The 22,100-nt window shown below is 37.1% G+C and overlaps 1 protein-coding gene across 2 annotated transcripts; it reads right to left on the reverse strand.

Moving 5' to 3' along the window:
• Window positions 1–243: 243 nt before the first annotated feature.
• Window positions 244–18,717, reverse strand: LOC122068636. 2 transcript variants are annotated; one of them, XM_042632504.1, is made up of 14 exons: window positions 18,039–18,717; window positions 16,273–16,359; window positions 15,794–15,897; window positions 15,427–15,477; window positions 12,263–12,434; window positions 11,826–12,146; window positions 7,488–7,691; window positions 6,823–7,335; window positions 6,503–6,706; window positions 4,044–4,232; window positions 2,375–2,547; window positions 1,402–1,554; window positions 1,240–1,321; window positions 244–1,119 (listed from the first exon to the last, which is right to left on the reverse strand). In XM_042632504.1, the coding sequence occupies exons 1-14, from the start codon at window positions 18,510–18,512 to the stop codon at window positions 730–732; spliced, it is 3,117 nt and encodes a 1,038-aa protein (XP_042488438.1). In that variant the 5' UTR covers window positions 18,513–18,717; the 3' UTR covers window positions 244–729. The 2 variants fall into 2 exon arrangements, with proteins under 2 accessions (XP_042488438.1, XP_042488448.1); XM_042632514.1 differs by lacking the exon at window positions 16,273–16,359.
• Window positions 18,718–22,100: the final 3,383 nt, after the last annotated feature.

A 22,100-nucleotide genomic window follows, 5' to 3' on the forward strand; every position in this document is an offset into this window, starting at 1 on the left:
AGATTCCTTCCTTGTATTTACTTCCCTGCATGAGTATGTGCACTATTTTGCTTCTACTAGGGCTTCAACCAAAGATGGGATCCCAAATGCCCAGTCACCCAAGTACTGTGCTGTGTCAAATCCTAGATGTTCAATGATTACAAATAAATAGCTGTTTTAAGATTACGAGGAAAAAAGCTCCACTAATGTGGATTTTTTCATTCTTAATTCAAAAGAATGGAGATTTGAACAATTAGAACTCACTGAGCAGACACTCTCTCATATTCTCATTAACATTGCCTCTTAATTTCCTGAGTTAATTTACAAATGGTGAAAAAAATATAGCTTCCCTTCCATCACGCCTGTTCAAAAGGTAAATAAAGAATTTCAAATCTTCTATCACGCCTGTTCAAATGGTAAATAAAGAATTTCAAATCTTCTATAATCAAGATCTTCTCCCACCCTCCAAGTTGTTCTTAGCATTGAGATCTGGTTAGTTAATACGTCTTCAATGGGTCTCAGGCTCCTTTTATGCCCCCTCTCCATTCCATCGGGGCACAAAACTCGGGAGGAATAGGGGGAAGAAAGAATATGAACAAACCAAAGGGCTTTTTGGTGATGTTAGAAAAAATTGTGCTTCTCCTCAATCTGGATGAGCAGTCCAAGGTTCCTGCTCAGTTGAATTACAGATGCATGTGTAGGCTGTAGGAGATAGCCAGGTCATGGTTAGAAATCCATACTTTGACCATTCTATCCTCCAAGTGTTTTCTGACTGTATCCGTATTTTTGCCTGTAATATAGCTTCTCCTTGGTCTTCCTCTTCTTATCCATCTTCTGCCTATACCTCTCCTCTCTCTCCCTCTCATAAATCCCCTGCCAATGCACTTCCCCTGTTAACGGCCACAACCATCTTTCTCTTGGAGAGTCATTATCATCAGCTGCCTCTGCCAGATCCTCATCCATGCTCTTCAACAATGTAAAGTTGAAGTACTTAGACCACATGAATTCCTTCCGTTGCTCAACTGGATGCTGTTCTTCAATCAAACCAGAGTTTGGGTCAATATAAACCATCTTTTGGGCACTATGGTAAGCCCAGACATTGACCAGGAGCTCCAGCATCCGGCAGTAACAACGTTTCTTCTGGTGAATAGAACAACAAACTATTAATCAAATAAATAAATAGATAAACAAATCAACCTAACTCTAAATGCTCCCTCTAAAACCTGAAAATTAAAGCCTCAACAAGAACATTTAGACCACCTCAAGCTCCGAGGATCCCAGAAGACATGTCTTAGTAATGCTGAAATTATTGTTCATGCTATCAAGCGAATCAGCAAACATCCTGTCATACAGGAATGAAAACCCATTAATGAGACGTCAACAATTTAATTTGTAAAGGCAGATCAAGATATCCAAATATACCTTGCAAACATAACAAATTCAAGAAAGGATGGTGTTGGCATCACCCAGCTATGCAGTGCAGACCAATGACCACCATCTTCAGGCATTGGAGGGAGTGCCTCTGCATGTGATGGTAAGTTGTACATCCAGCGGAAGGCATCCACGAAGGCAGTTCTGCATCAATTTGGAAAATAAATGAATTCATCACATGTTCTACTCTTGGATGAACAAAATGATTCATTGAGGCTCCATTTGTTTAACCATAAATATTTTTCTCAAAATTTTTATTATTTATTTTATATTTTTCACTTTTCATTTTTTGGTTAGGCATGACAAGGAAGCATATTGGCATGGTTGAGTGAGTGAAAGATCTGACCATATGATGGGGATGGAGTCCTCCATGGTTGCCAAGTTATCAATGGTCTAGATACCAACAGTTTTTCTGGGAAAACAAACCCTGGAATTTAAATTGTGTTAAAAAAAGGGCATACCCAGTGCACAAGGCTCCCACCACTGCGGGGTCTGCAGACGGTCATAATGTACGCAGCCTTACCCCCACTTCACAGAGAGGCTGTTTCCTGACTCGAACCTGAGACCACTAGGTCACAATGGAGCAACCTTAAATTGTGTTCAACTTTAGTAAATATTTTTCCCCTTAATAATCCTTATGCAATTTTGCATTGGTTTTAACTTACTGTAAATAATTACTTACATTGAAATGAGCAGAACATAAGGCCAAAAAAAAAAAAAAAAAAAAATCAAATGCTGTTCTTAAAAAGGAGAAATTTTGCAAACTTATTGCACCAACCAAATCTTAGGCAAAATATTGCTTCAACCAAATATACAACAATAGCCAGATACAAGTTAATCAACAGGACAATCACCCAAACCACCGAACAAAGCAGGCATCCACCTATATTCAGTACCATACCCAGACCCAAGCCTGGCTCTGCACTTGTTTATGTCATTGCAACTGATATTTCATAAAACATACCTGCAGTGTCCAACATTTAAGACGTCACAAATTGACCAGAAAGTAAGCTTATCATTGCTTCCTCTATCATCACCATCTAGGTCCAATCTTGCCCAAAAATAAATAACATCTCCTTTACTTTCTGCCAGTATAATATCTTCCAACACCTTTTCAGCCACAGCAGATAAAGAAACCTGTTTTCAAAAGAAAACAGACATAATGCCATAGGTTGGGAACTCCAAAATCCTTCACAATTATATATAACTTCCTAATGGAAATTTCACTCCAATTTTAAACAAGAATAGGAATCGTTATATCACAAACATATATAAAGTATGAATATATATATATATATATAAGCTTTGGAGTGCTTGGTTCCAGCTTTTGAGGCTATACTTTGTTTTTCTCCTCTCGCTTGTCTTATGTTAGCCCTTTGTTCAGCTCTGGCCTTGGGTTTTATGTTTTTCCTTTTGTTTTTCCTGTTTAGCTTGTATTTGGCACAAAGTATGAAAATATACACATCATTTGAATAGAGTTGTTTAAAATGACCATATGCTTCATCAGTCACAACCTACCACATGGCAGTATGTGCACGTCAAAGTGATAGATGACCTAGCACATGTCCCACTGGTCAAGTTCCAGTCCAAAACAAATAGGCTGAGTGCCTTAGAAGTGAGTTCAAAGTGGCATCAAAATATCAAATACAAAAATTCAATTAGATTCCATTACAGTGAAATGGAATTCTTGTAAATGTCTGAAACTTTGAATGCACTTTAAAGGCACATTCCCTACCTATTTTAGTATGAAACTTGAGTAGCACATGAGCAAGATCCTCATCATATGGACCCATTGATGCAGATAAAACACAGAATTGGGCTTATTTAGTGGAAATAAGTGTTGTGTCTGGTTATATATGTATAGGGCCTTTAGTTCAATAGGTTTTCTTTATAATAGGCCACTTTAATGGGCCTAAATTATGGGTAGGAGGTAGGAATATGGGATTTACTTTATTAGATTAGTCTGAGATATTTTATTTTATTAAATAATTTTTTACTTAGTTGCTAATGATAGGATAGTCTTGCCGGGATGGGAATCGTATTCCTAATTTGGATAGAGTTTTAATCATGTGTCACACCTATTCTAACTAGTTAAGATAGAGTCTTAGTTATAAGGTACATTTATTCCTATTATGGATATATTCTATTTCATTCTTTTCTAATTCAAGCACACTTTCTATAATGCAACCCAAGGCTTATTTCTAGTAAAATAAGCTCATTAAGTTATCTAACTGCATCACAATACGTTGGATCAAGTCCTGCCTTCACCCTCCCCTCTCGCTTATTCCCCTCCCAGCCGAAATACTCCAAGTGACTACTCAATTTTGTATGAACAGACAAGAAAAGAATTTTTTTTTTTTTTTTGGGGGGGGGGGGGGGGGGGGGGAGGGCAACTGTAGCACTACCAAATGACTAAATGACTGTAGGTTTCTGAAAGTAGTTATAATTAACCCCCATCACAGATTTATCCAAAGAAAAATAAACCTCCAAAGATAGAGACAGTAATTGCAATTAAAATGTAGAAGTGGCCCCACATCAACATAAGGAATAATGACATAAAAGCACACTACAAGTGTCATGAATTACATATAAAAATACATAATATTTCACAAAAGCTTCTAACATAGATATACCTTCCTTCCAGCTGCACGCCATGACTGGAAACCTATCCAAGGAGTCTTGTGAACTTTATCCACCCTATTTGCAATGGCAAACATGCCCCAGAATTCACAAATCAGATTCAGATAGTATGTGTCATTCAGGACTGGAAGTCGGCTAACTGCATCAACATCATCTGATGTTGATCTCCGAGCTCTTGTTGACTGCCAGAAGGTTGAATTGTAAGAAACAGAAAAAGCTTGTGTTCAAGTGCAAAATACCATTACCTTCAATATTCAATCTATCTAAATGATCCCCACCAAAAAGATCAACAGAAGAGAAATTATCCCCATTTTGGAGATTAAAGGATTTCAGAAGCTATGGTGGACATGGCCTCTAAGACATCTAAAAATGTTTTTCACAAAAAATAATAGTCAAAAGTTCATGGCAATGCTTATGTAAAAACAAAATAATTTCTTTAATTCATAAATATTAAGCTATTCAAAACGCATGAAGACTGTTCAAAAAATTAAAAGAAAAATCAAATTATCAGCCTACTCTAAAGATATCCCAATCATTATTAACAAAAGTACAAAAACTGAACTGTAACTTTCTTACTCAGCAAGAGAACAAGATGGGCTATATATAAGGAAACTGTACACCAGGAATAAGAAATCTTCACAAGTATGCGTTTTTACATAAGGTAACTCAATTAGAGACAATGTGATGTATGTCTCCTTCCCATAGGTGATTCTAATCCCCATTAAAAGATGGATAGTCAATCTTTAAACTTCATTCAACACAAAGAAACAAAAGAAGGTGAAGGCTATCATGTCCACATAGATTCCAGGTAAATTTCAAGGCTGATCATCAAACATATGCTGGTACCTCTCCTTCCAAATTCTCTCAACACATTGCAGAAGGCAGCATCTTTCCTCCAAAGAAACCATCCATTAGTGAAGAAACAATCCAAAGCCAAGCCAATAAAATCTTTTATTACCTCATATCTTCAGACGGTAGAAAAGTGACTACTATGTTCAGGTGTTTTTGTTCAGTATTCCACCTAAGAGCACAACGAATTGATCAGCAAAGAACAGTTTCTTATCCACGGCGAGTAGAGGCAAGGGGATCCAAATGAACACTTACAACCTAACTTCCACTCATTCTCTCATTAAGGGTTGTACAACTTCTTTGAGAAGATACCTCAGAATCTTTCTATCCATATCTCGGAAATCTGAATCCAACTCATTTCCAGTTTAGGTGTAGCTTCTCCAACAATAAAAAAAGATGACTAGATTCATTGATTTCTATTAAAAGCAGCATTTGAAGAGAATGAAACATCATTTAGATGTAGGATGATTTTAATATCCTACCACTTAGTGTGTAGTACGCGATGTATAACAACCTAGGATTGATCTAGAGATATCGAATCATCTTCCTCATTTTTTAGGGCTAACCACAATGACTGCACTTCAAGTCATTTCTTTCTAATCCAATTCAAATATCCATATCATAGTTTGTCTTCTAGCTATTATCTGAACATCTGGCACTGCTGGGCAAAACCTGTATGCATGAATTAGTCTCATCTTGAATGCAATCAACCATAAAGTGTCCTGTCACAATTCACTTCAGTGTTGAAGGTGTGACCCTAACAAAACTTGATTATACAGAAACCCAACCAGGAAAAAGGGAAGCAAGTACCACACAACAAATACAGATCGAGGATGTCTACAACTAAGATTTATCCCAACTAAATGGGAAGAGCTCCACATACTATTTCTCCATTCAAGTCTGCTCAGAGCCAATAGTCAACAACCCCAATCCTATTGCATGTCTATTTGTCATTAAATGGGGTCATAACCAAGGTTCTAAATCTCGGGTTTCAAACCCGAAATTTAGGTTGAAATTTCCGAAACCTGGTCAAAACAAAGTATTTTTTTCTGGACTATTACTAGAAATTTGGGCCGAAATTTTCCAAATACTATGTTTCGTCTCGGGGTCCACCAAAACTACTAAAATGTCCGAAATTTCAGCCAAGATTTCCGAGATGATAAACTATGGTCATAATGACGTGCATCACTCCTGGGAGACCCCAAGCATAAGGTTAGAAAAAAAGGAGAGAGAGAGAGAGAGAATGTCCAGGAGTAGATTTAAAATGTCCACTACAAGAAATAGATAGTGCACGCAAAACGTAAATATCTTGTTGTATCAAGGAAATTAACATGGTTCTGGATCTATAGAAGAAATCACCTTTAAACATACAAGGGAACTTATAAAGAATAAATTATTCTAAATTTTTTTAAGACCCCCCTGGCCAAAAATAAATAAATAAAGTGATTCAAAGAGCTACAAACAATTTTTACAAGTTATATTTGCCCCCAGAAAGCTAGATTACAAGATTCATACAGAAAAAAAAAAACAATTGTGAAGGACATAGATTAAAGCAGTCCTTGGAGATTATGATTTCAAAACAGTTCTAGGCAAAAAAACTCACGAGACTTAACCCACGGTACAGAGAACCAGTGTGTAAGAATGGCCAGGCCCCTCTTCCACTGTAAATTTCATATATACATAGTGATTGACCTGTTCTTTCTAGCTCTCCTTCATCCCTTTCACTTGGTTTAAGCTTTTCAGCTTTCCGAGCATTTCGGTATATTTCATCCCATGAACTTGAAGTTTTCTCCATCCTTTCTTCAAGCTGAAGACCAGATCAAGATTGTGTTTTAGAATTTCTCTTTTGTTGGGGAAGGAGGAAACATAAGGAGAAGAAAAGAGCTCATCAAGAAATAAGTGCATAATAGCTACACAACCAACCTCTTCCAATTCTCGCCTCTCATGTTCTTCAGAACCTTCTAGCCCTTCTAAAACATCCCAATCTAGCTGGGAAATAGTCTCCTGTGTCAAAATCTCTGTGTCATTTTCTGCTATATTCCTTTTATTATCAAAGCCAGCCAATTCCTTCTCCAGAGCATAAACAACACTGGATTTTCCATAAGAACTATTCATGTAATCAAAGTTTGGAATTTCTCTTCCTCCGCTTTCCATTTCTTTCCTGAAAAAATTCCACTCCCATGCATGCTTTTGAACCTGAGAAATAGGAATTGGCAGTAATGCATCTGACGGGAAATGGAGTACATTTTCTAGAAGCTTTGCATATCCAGCTATACAATCTGATGCCATCATATTCTTTGCAAGCAACTTTCCAGATGAAGCAACTGCATGAGCAAATTTAGATAGCTTTCTATCTGATATTAGAAGTGAGAAAGCTCTCATCAATGAGTCAAGCTGACTTTTTCTGAAAATTAAGCCATGAACTCCATCAATGACCTGAAATTTCATAATTTTGCCTTCAAAAGTAAGATAATAGACTATAGAAGAATAAATCACCACTCATATTGTAGATAAAAGAGTGCAGTAATGATACAAAATCCCCCATATTTCAGATAAAAGAGTGCAGATCAAGATACGCCTGGACTCACATATTTTTTTATGACTGGCAAATCAGGTGCAATGACAGGGATTCCAAAGGACATGGCCCGAATCAGTAATGGAGGAAAACCTTGTTCATCTTGGAATGGTCCATATAGTACAACATCAGCCATTAACAATACACCATTTACATCACCATCCATGCCATAGTGCCTTACAGAACCATGAGGAAGTCCTAGATGTGAACCAATTTCCTGCAACAAAAGAGCATGGGATCAATTTGACATTATAAATTAAGTTTTAAGAATGTACACAGCAGGTTCATGAGAATCTAAATAATAACTACTAAAAGAAACCATGTTATGGTGAAACTAGCACAGAAATTTCAAAGACTGCCGGCAGCGTGTACATGGGAAAAGATCAAGTCATATCAGAATCAATCAATAATCAGAACTGTTTGAGAGCATAACATAATTTTTTGGGAATTGCAAACCTGAGTCTGGTTGGCGAAGCAGCCAATAATTAAAAGTGTCCATCTCATACCATGTCATAAATTGGCTGTTAACATATAGAGAAACAAGGCTGCAACCCTAAAATTAGGTTGAAGAACCAAAAGAACTACTGATCATAGTTGAGCATGGTTCTAAAGTTTAAGCAGTTTTTAATATTTTGTATTTGGATAGGGAAGACCAAAGAATTTCAATAAAATAAAATAAAAAAATTACATATAAGATCGCTACAGTTTGATTGGATGCATAGTTTGAGATTTCAATTTTGACCTAGGTCAAAACCGAAATATTTTGGATTTTTATCGAACTTCAACCGAAATCTGGTACATACCGGTTGGCCGTTTCGGTGGCCAAATAGCCATATTTGGCTCAAAACTTCATGGAAAACCTAATTAAGAATCTCTATACATATTGGAATTTTGGCTTCAGATCTTAGATTGGTACTGTTTGTTGTATGTTTCGGTATCCTTGCTCTTATATAACCTATTATACACATAATTTAATACTAGAAAATACAACATTCAATAAAATCAATTCAGATATGTATTAAGAAAGAAAAAAAACTTTAATAGTATGCCAATGTCAAAAAGCTTCATCATAGACAATTAATAGGTATTTCCTATTTAAGGATGTTTACACATGTTTGAATTGGAAAAAACAACACCCAAAGTGGTAGTTTGGCTTTGGACCCTATGACATATGGTGGCCATGTCATCCTCTGCTTGAAGAATCTTTCAAAGTTCATCACAACAGCCCTATAGGTTAAAAATTTTTAAATTTGAGGAAATTTAGCCAAATGATGCTTCAAATCCACCCAAGCTCACATCCACCCATCCCACACGCCCACACACACAGAGAAGTAAAGAAGCGAAAACAGAAGATAAGAACCACCAAAAACCAAAACATCTAGGGATTCTTAGTGTATACTGTGTAGTAGATCTCCCTCATCCCATACCTCTTCTTCTGCCTCCAACCACCTCTACCACCTCTGCTTTTGAAAGAAGAAGACAGAATCTAGGTGCCTTTTAGACCTAAGCCCTCAGCATATGGTCTCCATGACTTCAAAAGAGGAATAAAAAAATTCTAACATGACTTTTAGGGGTTGAAAGCAAACTCATGGCAATAGGGAGAAGGCCAGTAATGAGAGAATTTGCAACTAACACTCAACATAAAGCCTAGTTTTTTGCATGACGTCCAACAGATTGTACCATGTCAATGATGATATGGTAATTCTTCATGTCAAATTTCAAAGCCAAACACACTCATATAACTCCCAATGTACTGGCATTTTCCCTTCTATTTTCAGCTATCCATTTGTGTTCAAATCATTTACATAAGAATTTTAAAAGCTTTATTTTGCTAAGTGGCTACATCTGCTTGAGCTGAATCATGAATGTGAGAAGGGACCCTACCTGTCCAATAAACCTAGGGTCTCATCCAACCTGCCACATGGCAGATATTAAGGCCTTTCTACATGAGCCATTTACGAAATTGTTTCTCTTGTAACAAAAGAAAGTGGAGGACATGCAGTTAAAGGAAGAGAGAGAGAGAGAGAGAGGATGAGAAGCACAAGATAATTAACTCGGGGGGTTTTGAAGGTCAGATGGTTCCTTTTTTGTCTCTTTTCCCCCATTTGGGGGTGGGGTAGAGGGTGGTTGTTTCCATGCTTCTTCGTTTCTCTTTTCTTTCATTTTCTTTTTGTTCTTTTCTACAGATGTGATGAGAAGGACATATTCTCTTGTTTGTCTAATTTCCTCCCTTTGGTTCAAAATGTTCATTTGTTTTCAAGTTTTATCCATCTGGAGCCTGTCTCCTTTTAATGCAATCCCGAGTTCAAAAAACCCTGATTCAGATTGCTATGAGCCCACCCAAAAGATAAATGGCTTGAATAACAATAGTAGTGGCAATCTCATAATTAACCATAAATTTCAAGAGGTCACATAGTAGAATAAAAGAGCAAAGGATACAAAGGGTCGTGTAATTATTTACTCAGGACAAACTTGGAAGGGATGATAAATAAAGACTAAGTAGAATAAGGGAATATGGGAGGAGTAAAATGGGAAAGAAAAAATAAGATGTTAAGAAGCAACCCACGATTGAGATCGTCTTCGACCTTCGAATGGAAAGTTCAGCGGCAAGGAGAACCTGCTTCAAACTTGGTATCTCTTCTGATAGTGATCCAATCCTCCTGAGATTTTAAGGGGAACTCTCCAACTCCATGATCAATCAAATGCAACCAAGGACCACCTGAAACGCATGTGAAGAGAGAGAATCGAACTTTTGAAATCAGATCTAGCGGCAAGGTAACAACCAACTGTAGTTGCTGGTTTGCAACTGACAACAGAGTGTAGCTTAAGGAAGAAACTCAAGGGGTAGAGTCACTTTAGGGTATGTTAGTGAACCCCAAACAATCAGCTCGAATCGTGAAGGGACTACGGAGCTCTGACAATTGTTTTCTCATACACACAGTATATCTAGCAGCAGGGAAGAAGAGAAAACAGTGGCAGAAAATATGAACAGAAAATGGTAAAGGAAAGGGAAGAAGGGAAGAGAATTAGGAAGGAGATGTAGGAGAGGAGAAAAGATATCAGAATAAGGAGAGGGGAGAAAAAGAACCGAACCAGAGAAAAAGCAAAAAGAACCCACAGCCACCGGCTGTTAAGCCACACAGACACACTCAAGCATAACTCAACTGTTCATTCTTATTCATCCTTAATTGTGTCAATTAAATCTATATAAATAAGAAAGACTCCAACAGAAAAATAGAACCTAACCTTACTTAAGAAACTAAAACAAACTAAGAAGTTGAAATAGGGAAACTAAACTATCTCCTAAAAAGTTAAACTTCCCCAACAAGATAAATCTAAATAAATAAATAAACTTCTAATATCCTACTGAACCACAAACAAACTTGGACCTAGTTCTCGGTCTGGGCTTCCAATCAGGCTCAAGCCAGCCCTCATAAGTGTCACTGAATCACTTTTAAATCTTAAGGATTCTCAGTAACCACAATGCATCCTTCTTATAAACTCCTTTTGACGTATCCAAACAAAGAAAAAGTTTACAGTGCCATAAATATCAAAACAACAAAACAAGATATCATGACACACACATCTTACCTACGGAAGAAGAAATATATTGTGCAGGAAAATGAAGAAACATGGTTTGTGCAGAAAAATGAATATTTGGGTGATGACTTCATTAAAATAGTTTTATCATCCAAAGAATAGTTGTCAAGGCGACCCAAGGTGTTGGAGGGAGCCTGGATGCCTAGGCAACCCAAGAAGGCGTCCAGCAAGTGGCGCCTGGACGCCTAGACAACTATGATCCAAAGAACACTGTTTAGTCCATGGATACTGACTAGTTCCATCAGATGAAGAAATAAAATAGCTCAGGCATGAAATAACCTGGGCACCTGATCTGATCAATCAGCTCTGAATATTACAAAAAGAACTTGTTTAGAGATGCATCTTTCTGGGCACATGCATTGCATGATTACAGCCCATCAAAGCATTAGCTAATCTTTCATGCCAGATGTTATGAAGAATTGAAGAATTTTAATTCAGAAGTATTCGAGCACTCTATGTACATACCCAGCAAGCATTACATATTTACATATTGAAAAGAACATTCTTCACTGTTCTTTTCAACTATTATCCAACTCAGTTCAAAATTTGATTGAAACAATTTAATAAAATGGCAACAATGAATACTTTGATAGATCACAAAATAATGCATGGATATTTTCACCTATTTAAAAAAAAAAAAAAAGTGTGAACCTTTTAGTCTTTATGCAGAGTCATTTACAAGGATAAAAAGATTTCCAATATAGAGAGGGGATATAATGCCATGATTATAGTCTGATAAGCAGTCAAGCACCTGTAAAGAATCATTATATCCACTGGTGGAGTTTCCACATAAGAACACAAATTTGACCAATCCACTACCCACTTTTTTCCTTGTAAATTTAATCAGCAGGGGCCCAATTGCATGCATCGCCACAGCATAATCCCAATATAGCTTATTGTACAAAAAAGAGCTCCCCAAAATTAGAACCACCAGGTCATCTTTTTGGAATTCGTTCACCTTCTTTAATTGAAATTTGGAGTGGGAATTTGCATAGCTTTCTGCATCCCAAACATCCACTGGGGATCCAGGAATCACAAAGAAATTTCCAGTATCAAGCATACTATATAAAATCTGCCAAATGAAGCAACAAAATAATTATAATAGTATTGGAACCTTTAATGAAGAAATTGCACTACAGAGAACATGACTACAAAATCAAAGCAGATTTGGACTAGATAGTGGTCTACCGGCAGAGAAAAATCTTGAAATACAACAACATCAGCCCTCCTAAAAGCAGTTCTCCACTCAGCAATAACATGTTCCCATCCCATCTCTTTGTACACTGGAAGACGCTTTGCAAGAGTGTCCTCATGAATTATCCATATCAGCGGTACAGAACAGAATGGCTCCTGCATTAGGCTGCATACCATATAAAATTCACTAATCATAGTATAAAAGTTTACAATGAGAAATAGTCCACATTAAATATCTTGCAAAAAAGAGAGCAGGAGAATAGCCATGCCACTAAGCATCAAAAGGTGATAACCAAGCAAAAGGGAAACTGCATTGACTATGTGCTATTCATGCACTGTATTGAAACTATTTTCAAACAAAATTCCCTCAATGTGCCAACTTTCACAATGATCTGTGAGGCTGGGAAAAAAAGGCAAAACAAATTTTAGAAATAAAAACAAAACCCATAATTGTTATAGACACTGTGTTAGACACTGTGTCAGACTTGTATTGGTTCATTTCCATAAACCAGTTGAAGCAAAAAAAATCCAGAAAAAAGTGACCTGAATGGCAGTTAGAACGAGGGAGAATGATATTAAGCAAGGAAATTAGGAAAACCAAATAAAGAGAAAGGCGAAAGAATTCACCAAATGGACCTTCTGTAGAAGACTCCGCTTCAATATTTTCTCCTACAAATGCTCGTTTGATAGTAAAATAAAAAAATGTCCAATAGAAACATGTACGGTATTCTTCAAACAACAAATAATACAGAAACAGACTTAAATGGATAACGAAATGGTGAAAATTGAGGAGAGAGAGAGACCACAAAGTGATTATTTTAGATATATGGGGTTAACCATAAATAAAGTGTTTCATAAAGGATTAAAGTGGGATAGATGAAATGGAAAGGCACGTCCGGAGTATTGTGTGGTCGACATATTCCTTTAAAACTTAAAGGAAAATTCTATAGGACAGTTTTACGACCAACTATGATGTCTATGGCAGAATGTTTGGCAGTTAAGAAGTATCGTATAGATAAACTAAGTTTAGCAGAGATGAGGAATGACCATAGTAAAGCTGATTTCGGAGTTACCCCGATACATGATAAGATCCGAGAAAGTCATTTGAGGTGGCACGGCTGTGTTTATGGAAGCCCTGGGATGCACCAGTACAGAGGAGTAATCTAATTCAGATTAAAGGGACTAAAAGAGCTAGAGGCAGAACTAAAAGAGCTAAGGGCAGGCTTAAAATGACCCCTAGGAGAAGTATTGAGGAAAGACATGCATGTTTAGGTCTCGACTCAAGTATGACCTCAAATAGAGCTATTTGGAGGGAACGATCCAGGTAGCCGACCCCGACCCCAACCCCGACCCCATTTAGGTAGGATATTGCTGAGTTGTTGTTCTTGTTGTGGTGTTATTTTCTTTTTACTATAATTTTTAACATTTTGTTTTTGCTCAGATCCATGTAGCTGACCCCATTTAGTTGGGATAAAGCTGAGTTTCTTGCTGTTTCTTGTCGTTGTACAGACTGACCCCAATAACAAACTGCAATCTGACAACTGTAGTGGGACCCCACAATGAGTTTAAATTCAAACTCACTAACTGAAAGTATAGAAGCTGACAAAGGAGCGCTTCCCTAGTTCTTCCAATACTTGATTTTTAAACAACACACATTCCATTAAGGTTGATATACCCCACCAATTTTCAGGTCCAACTTTTGACCATTGAACACATACTTCTTTCCCCCCAGTCCAAAGTCATCTGGGAGCAATCTACTGGGAACAAATTTTAGATGCTAATAGAAGCTCAGCAACCTTCCTACCGATGAAATTTCAAGCATATAAAATAGCAGGAGGCAGATGCTTCTGACCAATGAAAGGCTGCAGGCAGATCCTATGGTGTTCTCTTGGTTTTAATAGCATCTGTCCACTACTCCACTCTTCCACTTCTTTGGTGTCCCCACATCATTAAGTTGTTGATTTACAGCAATAATTAATTATTGAACTAATTTCAGTAAGAGATCTTGATAAAGGTTCTGCACAAAATAGAGCCAATCAAGACAACCAAGACTGAAATAATTGATCATCAATAAATCGGATGGTGAGAACATAATACAAGAGAATTCAAAGGAAAAAACATTTAATAATTAACACATTGATAAGTGAGGGATTTTACTGAGAGCTCTTAAACTTGCCTACTTCAAAGATGTGGCATTAATTAAACCTATTTAATGGGATACCAGAAAATTCGCCACAGCGTAACCTTGTACAAGAGCCCTTAACCCACTGAAATTGCATGGCAATGCTACCATAACCCTATTTTTTCTCCTTCCTAGACCTCCTCTAGTCCTCTGAGAGATTAGGTTACTCCCATATGTTCTTGCAAATAAAATCCCCACATTATAAAAATTCTCTCCACTAGTAGTTCCAACTAAGGGAGAGGAGGAACTCAAGAAATCAGCATCTGATGAGTACCGAGCTTGATCCAGTAACCTGCATCTGGGTTTCCAATTATCAGTTTATGTCACCAGATGCATCAGTCAATTACAACAAACACCTCTTCACAGTTCACACTAAAATGTATAGGCAACCATTATTTGTTAATCCACTACACTTGGGACATTCTTCTAACCATTTTGACTTCCAACAACCAGATGGCGAATTGGATTCCTGGAAAATGAATCCAATATACCTAGTTTCAACATCACACTAGGCATTTATGGCTACATAAAACAGTCATGCTAGACGAGGATTAAGATAGCTGATACCAAGTAACTGGAAAAAGAATAAGACCTTGTTCACTTAAGTTCGAGTATTCATTGATCAGCTTCAAATTTTCTCTTTCTATTAGATGACCTGAAATGCCTTGACTTCTCATTTTATAAGTCAAGAGAATGATTCTTTTCTATAACTCACCCTAAACAGTTGGGATGAATTTGTTGAATACTATTACATCCAAATCACAATACCAAAAGCTTGAACAATTTTAGCTAAAAACACATTTTTTGAGTATTTCAATTTTAGACTTTGTTATAATGTTTCTAAATGCGCAGCTCAGCTCACTGAGAATGCTAATGAACCAAAGTTCTTCTTTTTCATCAGCTATTTCTTTCAAGTCCCCATTGACAAAGCAAAGACAAGTACCAAGTTCATAAGAGATATCAATTAAGTCCGTACCTTGAAATAGCTTCTTTTGCCTCAAGGGAGTCCACAATTATACCTTCAAAACTGTAGTATCAAAATAATATCAGCCATGTTTCAACTCAACCAACTTAAAAAATAAACAAGTGCTGAAAGAGTAATGAATCTGAACGCATAAATAAAGCATAGTGACAAGCCTATGACAAGATCATAAACTGCATTAATACAAATCCATGATGGCAAAAAAATATGTATCTATTTGAAAACAGATAATTTTGATGAAGAAGCAGAGAGTTATCCCATAAATACTACAGATTGGGGGTGAGGGGAAGGACTAAGTACTCTATGTTTTTTATTTTTAATAAATAAGAAGGATGTGGTACTATCAAGTTATCAGACATACATTGACCAATCAACATGACCAGTTCTCCCAGGATGCAAAATGGTGACTCGACCTCCTATTTGCTCCCACAATGAATATGCTTGACCATCACCTACTGCATACATCTGCAGGAAAGAAAACCAAGGTGAAGCAAATAAGATTGGAAGAACTAAGGGAAGAAATGTCTTTGCTTTTTGAGAAATGAACTGAAAAAATAATTACAGTATCCAAAAAAAGCACCTATACTTCAACAAAAATTTTCCGTTATAGTTATAAGTCATTAATTTTCCGTTAATAGTTATAAGTCACACACACACACACACACACACACATATATATATATATATATATATGGTTGAAAATTAACATTTAATGCCTCATCACTTAGATTATCTATATAAAAAAATTCAGAAACAAGGGCCTACATGAGAAAACAATCTCCAAAAACTACATCTCATAATGAAGGTATAACTAAGAACAGAAATGCCAGAGCATCCCACCTTAAGCACATACCCAAGCTGTTGGAGATTCTTTATCACAGAGAAAAGCATCAATGATGAAGGATTCTTCTCCATATTTCCCAAGATCTGAGAATCCATAGAATAGGACACTATTAGAAGGCATAATTAGTTCAGTTACAGTATTCTTATATTAATGGGGAAATGTAGTATTTTGTGCAAAATATCATTCTTACTAAAATGTCCAAGTACTTCCAATTTTATGCAGATGATTGATGTTACACTGAATTTTACATACTTATTCTAGGTCTACACCTATCCTAACATCAATAGTATTTACTTTCTGTAGGTATAATATAATATAAAGAAAATCTTATTGTAACCGAAGTTGGTGGAAAAGTTGTAATCTTGTTTTCGTTTTTTTCATTTTTGCCCTTTTAGTATAACTCACTTTGTTTCTCAATGGGAAAAAAACATGTCATTTCACATGTGTACTCAAAAAAAGTGCAAGACAATAACAACACTCCAAAATGACATAATGGCAAGTCACTTCGAATTATTTTGAAGACCCTTTATTATCCCCGACTTAAAAAACTTTTGGTAATAAGATAGGGGGCAATCAAATGAAGGTTACACTTCTCAATTCGCCACTTTGATTACAACAAGATGCACCCATATAATACACATTACTAGATGGCTAAAGAATGGAACTAGCAATTGCTTCCCAGCTAGTGGATTTAAGTATGTGCTGCGATCTCATTAGTGAAAGAATGTAGTTTAGACTTTCGATTGTCCAAATATGTTGCCAAAATGGAGAAAGATCAGTGGATAGCATCTAGATTTCACTTAATTTCTTCATAAATATCTATTACAAACAAATTATGTAAAGTGCCAGTTTCTAAGCTTCTAGGAGGACTTCAATTATCCAACCCAAAGTAGTTGGGAATTGGGATACGCTCAGTTGGCTTGATTTTAGTTGGGTTTGTCAATTTCTATCTCAATCAAACAGTCTACCTGTGGTTAAGTTGATGATTACATTTTAATGATAGGGATTTTATGACTGAACACAACTAACATCTGGTTGAAAGAGCAAAAGAAAGAGGGAGGTGAATTGAGGTAGCAATGTAAATAAAATTTAAAATTAGTCTTTCATCTTCCGACGATAAATACCAAGTTGAACTAAAAAGAAAGGCCAATGAATTAGTGACATGCAACTCTAAAATACTGGTGAATTACAAAATATATAAATATAGGAAATGTAGGCATCCCAATGTAGAAAACATACAGCTAACAGAAAATTTGTGACACAATCACTTTCATACACATATTAGATTATCCAAGTCCACGTATATAAATACAGCAGGATAACTATGGAAATTCCTCATCCTATATCACATTTCCCAACACTGGGTTATCTTGAAAATTCAGTTTGAGTTTTTAATTTATATATTCAAACTCAAACGAGTTAAACTGCATGATCTCATGCAGAAGATCCATTGCTATAATCCAACAAGGAGACCTAAAGCAAGAAGGCACAAGACCATTATAATAATGAACAGCGGGATCCAATTCTCATTTCTGTCAGCTAGTAGGACTGTGTAGCTCTGAAGTTCAGATAGAATTACAGAAGAATATAACTAAATCAGCAACTCAAGAGGGAGTAAACTAAAAAAAAAAAAACTGAATCAACCAATTAGAAGATCAGAAAATAATAAAAAAAAGAATCGTCTATAGTAAATCAAGCAGTTGTAAATAAGACTGTCTAAGAATGAGATAGAAGAAAAGGAAGACCCGAAACAACCACTCACAACTGCCAATCTGGGAGAGCGAACCGCAATTCTGTCCTCCTTCCGCAACCGATCAAGACCGCCCCTCTTGGCAAACATCCGCAATAGCCTATGGGGTATGAATTTCAGATGACTTCCGAACTTCAGTCCTACGCGAACTGACTTGGCGGACTCACTGGCTGGTCTCAAAATAGACGCCATCGAACTCTGCAACACTACCGACGCCACGATGAACAAAATTACAGCACATAAAACCGCACCATAGAAAAGATATGCTCCTCTGAATGAGAAAACCTTCCGACCGCCTCGATGTGTTATAGATCGACCCCGCCATTGGCGATCAGACCGATAATCTCCCCCTTCTTCACCATGATTCCTATAGTTCTCAGGTTGACTATTTCTTTTGAACCGAAACCTATCTCGAATCAAATGAAACCCTATACCACCATTTTCATCAGGTGGAGCCAGAATCTCCATACCAGAAATCCTCCCCATCTGTCTCTGCTCTTCCCCTCTTTCTTTTTATGAATTCCGTTATATATTCCTTCCTTGTTCCTCTCCAGAGGAATCACTGAAAGCATTAATGTTGTCCGAAGAAGGCTAAATCAGAGAAAATCGCCATGGAAGCCGAGACCAAACTCTCTCTCTCTCTCTGTCTGTGAAGTCTCAGCAGAAGCGGAACTGAGTTCATCGATTGTGATTTGAGAATTGAGAGTCTTCAATCAACGTCAGAGGAGGAGAATCTGAATAGTTTCGAATTTACCAATTTAGGCAGAAAGATAGGCTAGACTTCAATGATCACGTATGGGTATTGTCATTTAATCAAAAAAGGGTATTATCGTCATTTCAGTGATGTTGTTCAAGCATCAATGGGTGGCTTATGGGGAAGTGGGGTGACCCACTTACCCACCTGAAAGTAGCCAAACCTAAATGGGCATCTATAGTTATCATCAAATGAATTGTGAAAATGAAAACGTTCTACGTTAATGAATTCAAGTCACATCCCGACCCGACCCGACTGAGAAACCAGCCAACCCCTCCCGACAGTCGAGACCCTACCGCCCACAGGGCCACACGTAACAAACCTCTTTTTGGGGCTGGGGACGGCAATATTTTACTGTACCTGATGTGTAATTTGTAGTTAGTACAGTTATAGCGTGGGTTATGGATCTTTTAATAAGATCGTGTTCCCTTTTGTTCTATGGTCTTGGCACGTTTTGGAAGAAGATGTATTACAGAATTACAGAAAAGCCCACACTTCTTTGGGATATGTAAATGGCCCCCCTAGGTTTTTTGCATCTTCACTCTTTAACACTGCACACTTCTTTTAGGTATGCAATTTGCTTTTTTTTTTTTTTTTTTTTGTACTAAGGGAGTCAAAATGGAACCGAAACTGAATATAGGAATCAAAATCGATTGTTTCCCATCAAATCAAGAGTCTGGATCCTCTGTGGTGAGCGGTGAGGTGCAGTGAGCATTTAATGGTTGGAGGCGTACATCCGAATCCTCCCAACCGTTGAATGTTCATTGCACCTCACTGCTCATTGTGAAGGATCTGGGCACTTGAACCAAATTGTGCACCACAGAGAAATGATCAAGTTATGATTTGATAGATTTTCTTCCTAATTCAGTTTAATTCAGAAAATCATCAATTGTAAATAGAATAGAAACCAGGTAGCACAAACTAAATACAACGAATATAATTGGAAAAAAAAAAACACTAACCCTAATCGGCTAATCCCTTTCCCTTGCACATTTTTACAATTTACGAGTTGTACGTTGTACGCTGTTATCACTTCATTTTTCTCTTCTCTCATCATTAGAACAGCTGCCCTTGTCTCTATTCTTCATCATCTCTGACTTGTCCACGTTTAAATTTAAGGATTGTTAGGGACCAAATAATCGGAATTGGACTAATTGTCACCCCTAATCTTCACCCTAACACCTTAGGACAACTCTCTCTCTCTCTCTCCACATATAGTTCTTATTTTATTTTATTAAAATATAGTTTCTATGTTTCAAAAATAATCTTAAACCCTTTTGCCCTTGTTTTGTTTTGGAAGCACTAGTAAAGGAGTTCTAAGCTGAGGAACATTACTTATAAAAGAGAGGAAACCTTTAAAAATAGTTTCACATTGGTTTTCAACAAGTGTGAGGACTACTATATAAGTATCAATAGGACTTATGAACGACATAAGAGTTATTGAGGGAAGTCTCCCTCCTCTCTTGTGTGGGTTTGCGTCCAATGTGCTTTTTCAACCACATGCATGCCAAGTTGTGCCAGGTAGGTCTAGGTGTGGCCAAAGTCAGGTATAGGTACGGGTGTGACACTTGTACGTATTAATACATGCATAATTGTACATGTATTTGTAGAGACACATTAACCTATATAGGGGTACTGATATACATACATACTAAGAGGGTATTTCTATTCTCTGCAAGTGTTTTTTGTATATTATTTCTTCTTTGTTCTTTGTTTTTTAGTGAGTTTTTGAATATTCTTTTGGACATTCTTCATTAATCACATTTAGGAGTGCACCTTATGTGATTGTGAGTGGTTTTATCTTGAAGGTATAAGTATTGGTCAACCCGATTGCATTATAAGGTAGAGGTGTCAATTTCAGGTCTGGCCCATCCTGACTCATTTAATAAATGTGTTGGGCTTGAGCCCAGCTTTTTTATTAAACAGGCGTACGTTCACGTGCAGGGGTGTAAATCCACGAGCGTTCGAATGAACCAATCGGTTATAGGCCCAATCAAGCCTGACTTGTTTACCCTAACCGATTGTAGGCTTTTATTAACTAGTGTCGTTCTATTCCATGGCAGAGAAGATGAGGTGCAATGTGGAGGTTTGTTACTTTTGGAGGATGGGTCACCCTTGATGAAGTTCCTTCCTACGAAGGGTACGAGATGCTCGGCCAGGGGGACTTTCACTCCCATATCCCTGCCACTGACCGTCAATTCCTCACTAACTCCTACCAATCTGGCTCCTCTGTGGCTTCGGTTTCACTCCGCCCCAATCCAAGAAAAAGGGGTTGCAATGGCCGACTTTGACAGCCTCGCTTTGTCCCACAGAGGTTGTGTAGTGAGCAGTTTGGAGGACATGGACCCGACAGTATTCGAGCCTCTCTGGGCTTTGGGTCGACAGGGTGCAATGGAGTAGGTGTTGGCATCCATAAAGGAAATATTACCGACGATCGTCGGGTTCAGTTATGAATCTGACCCTTATACTTTGACCAATCTACGGCCTTAGACATGATTTTGCTTTAAAACCTAGAATTCATAATTAGGATTTTGGTTTTGAACCTAAAATTCATAATTATAATCAGAATCAAACATAGCCCACATTCTTTCTCTTCCCACACATTGAAAACCATAGGGAAGGCTATCAATTTATTCATAATTATACTTTTAAGAACGATGGTCAAGGTTGTTGGCCAATGGCATATGAAAAGTTGTGAGAAGTGAGAGCTAATGATAGTTTTCCAAACCATTATGTAACTTCCCTTGGTTAAGAGTAATGTAATTGAGTTGGGATGAGAGTTGGTTCCTAGCTTCATAAATAAAGGTACCAAAACCATGTCAATTACCACTAAACAAGGAAGCCATAAAACCTGTTTAGAAACTCTCTGTTTGAGTGTTCATTTTGCATCCTTCATTAAGGTTGTGCTTGGTATGCATTCTTAGAATGAGAATGTGCGTTCCCATTCTGAAAATATAGAGTGTGTTCTTAACTGAGAATGAGAACGTTGTTTGGATAAAATATTTGTTTAAAATACATTTTTAATGTGAGAATGCTCAGACATTTTATCAAACACCTCATGGGAGGAATCTCTTGGGTGAAAATTCTAGACAATATTACACTAATAACTCAAAAATAAAAATAGAAAATATTGAATGATTCCATAGATAGTATTGCATACATCAAACCCGTAAAGATCACAAGTAAAACAGGAGATTCTAGGATTTTAGATTCGAGAGGAGATCTTAAGAAGGAGAAAAGGAGAGATTTGGGTTGAGAGAAGCGGTTTTTAGAGAGAGAAAGAAAAATAGTTTTTGGAAATTTGTAAGAATGAGATGTTG

This window comes from Macadamia integrifolia, chromosome 2 (genome assembly GCF_013358625.1).
Source record: "Macadamia integrifolia cultivar HAES 741 chromosome 2, SCU_Mint_v3, whole genome shotgun sequence".
NCBI classification, from domain to species: Eukaryota; Viridiplantae; Streptophyta; class Magnoliopsida; order Proteales; family Proteaceae; genus Macadamia; species Macadamia integrifolia.

What these genes read in the sequence shown, in the direction of transcription:
- LOC122068636 (XM_042632504.1), bottom strand. Translation starts at nt 18,512, where the DNA reads ATGGGGAGGATTTCTGGTATGGAGATTCTGGCTCCACCTGATGAAAAT. An exon ending in AGCTTGGGTATGTGCTTAAG is followed by an intron (nt 15,898 to 16,272) that starts GTGGGATGCTCT and finishes TCTTTCCTGCAG; the next exon opens with ATGTATGCAGTAGGTGATGG. An exon ending in GAATTTGTTATGTTTGCAAG is followed by an intron (nt 1,322 to 1,401) that starts GTATATTTGGAT and finishes CCTGTATGACAG; the next exon opens with GATGTTTGCTGATTCGCTTG.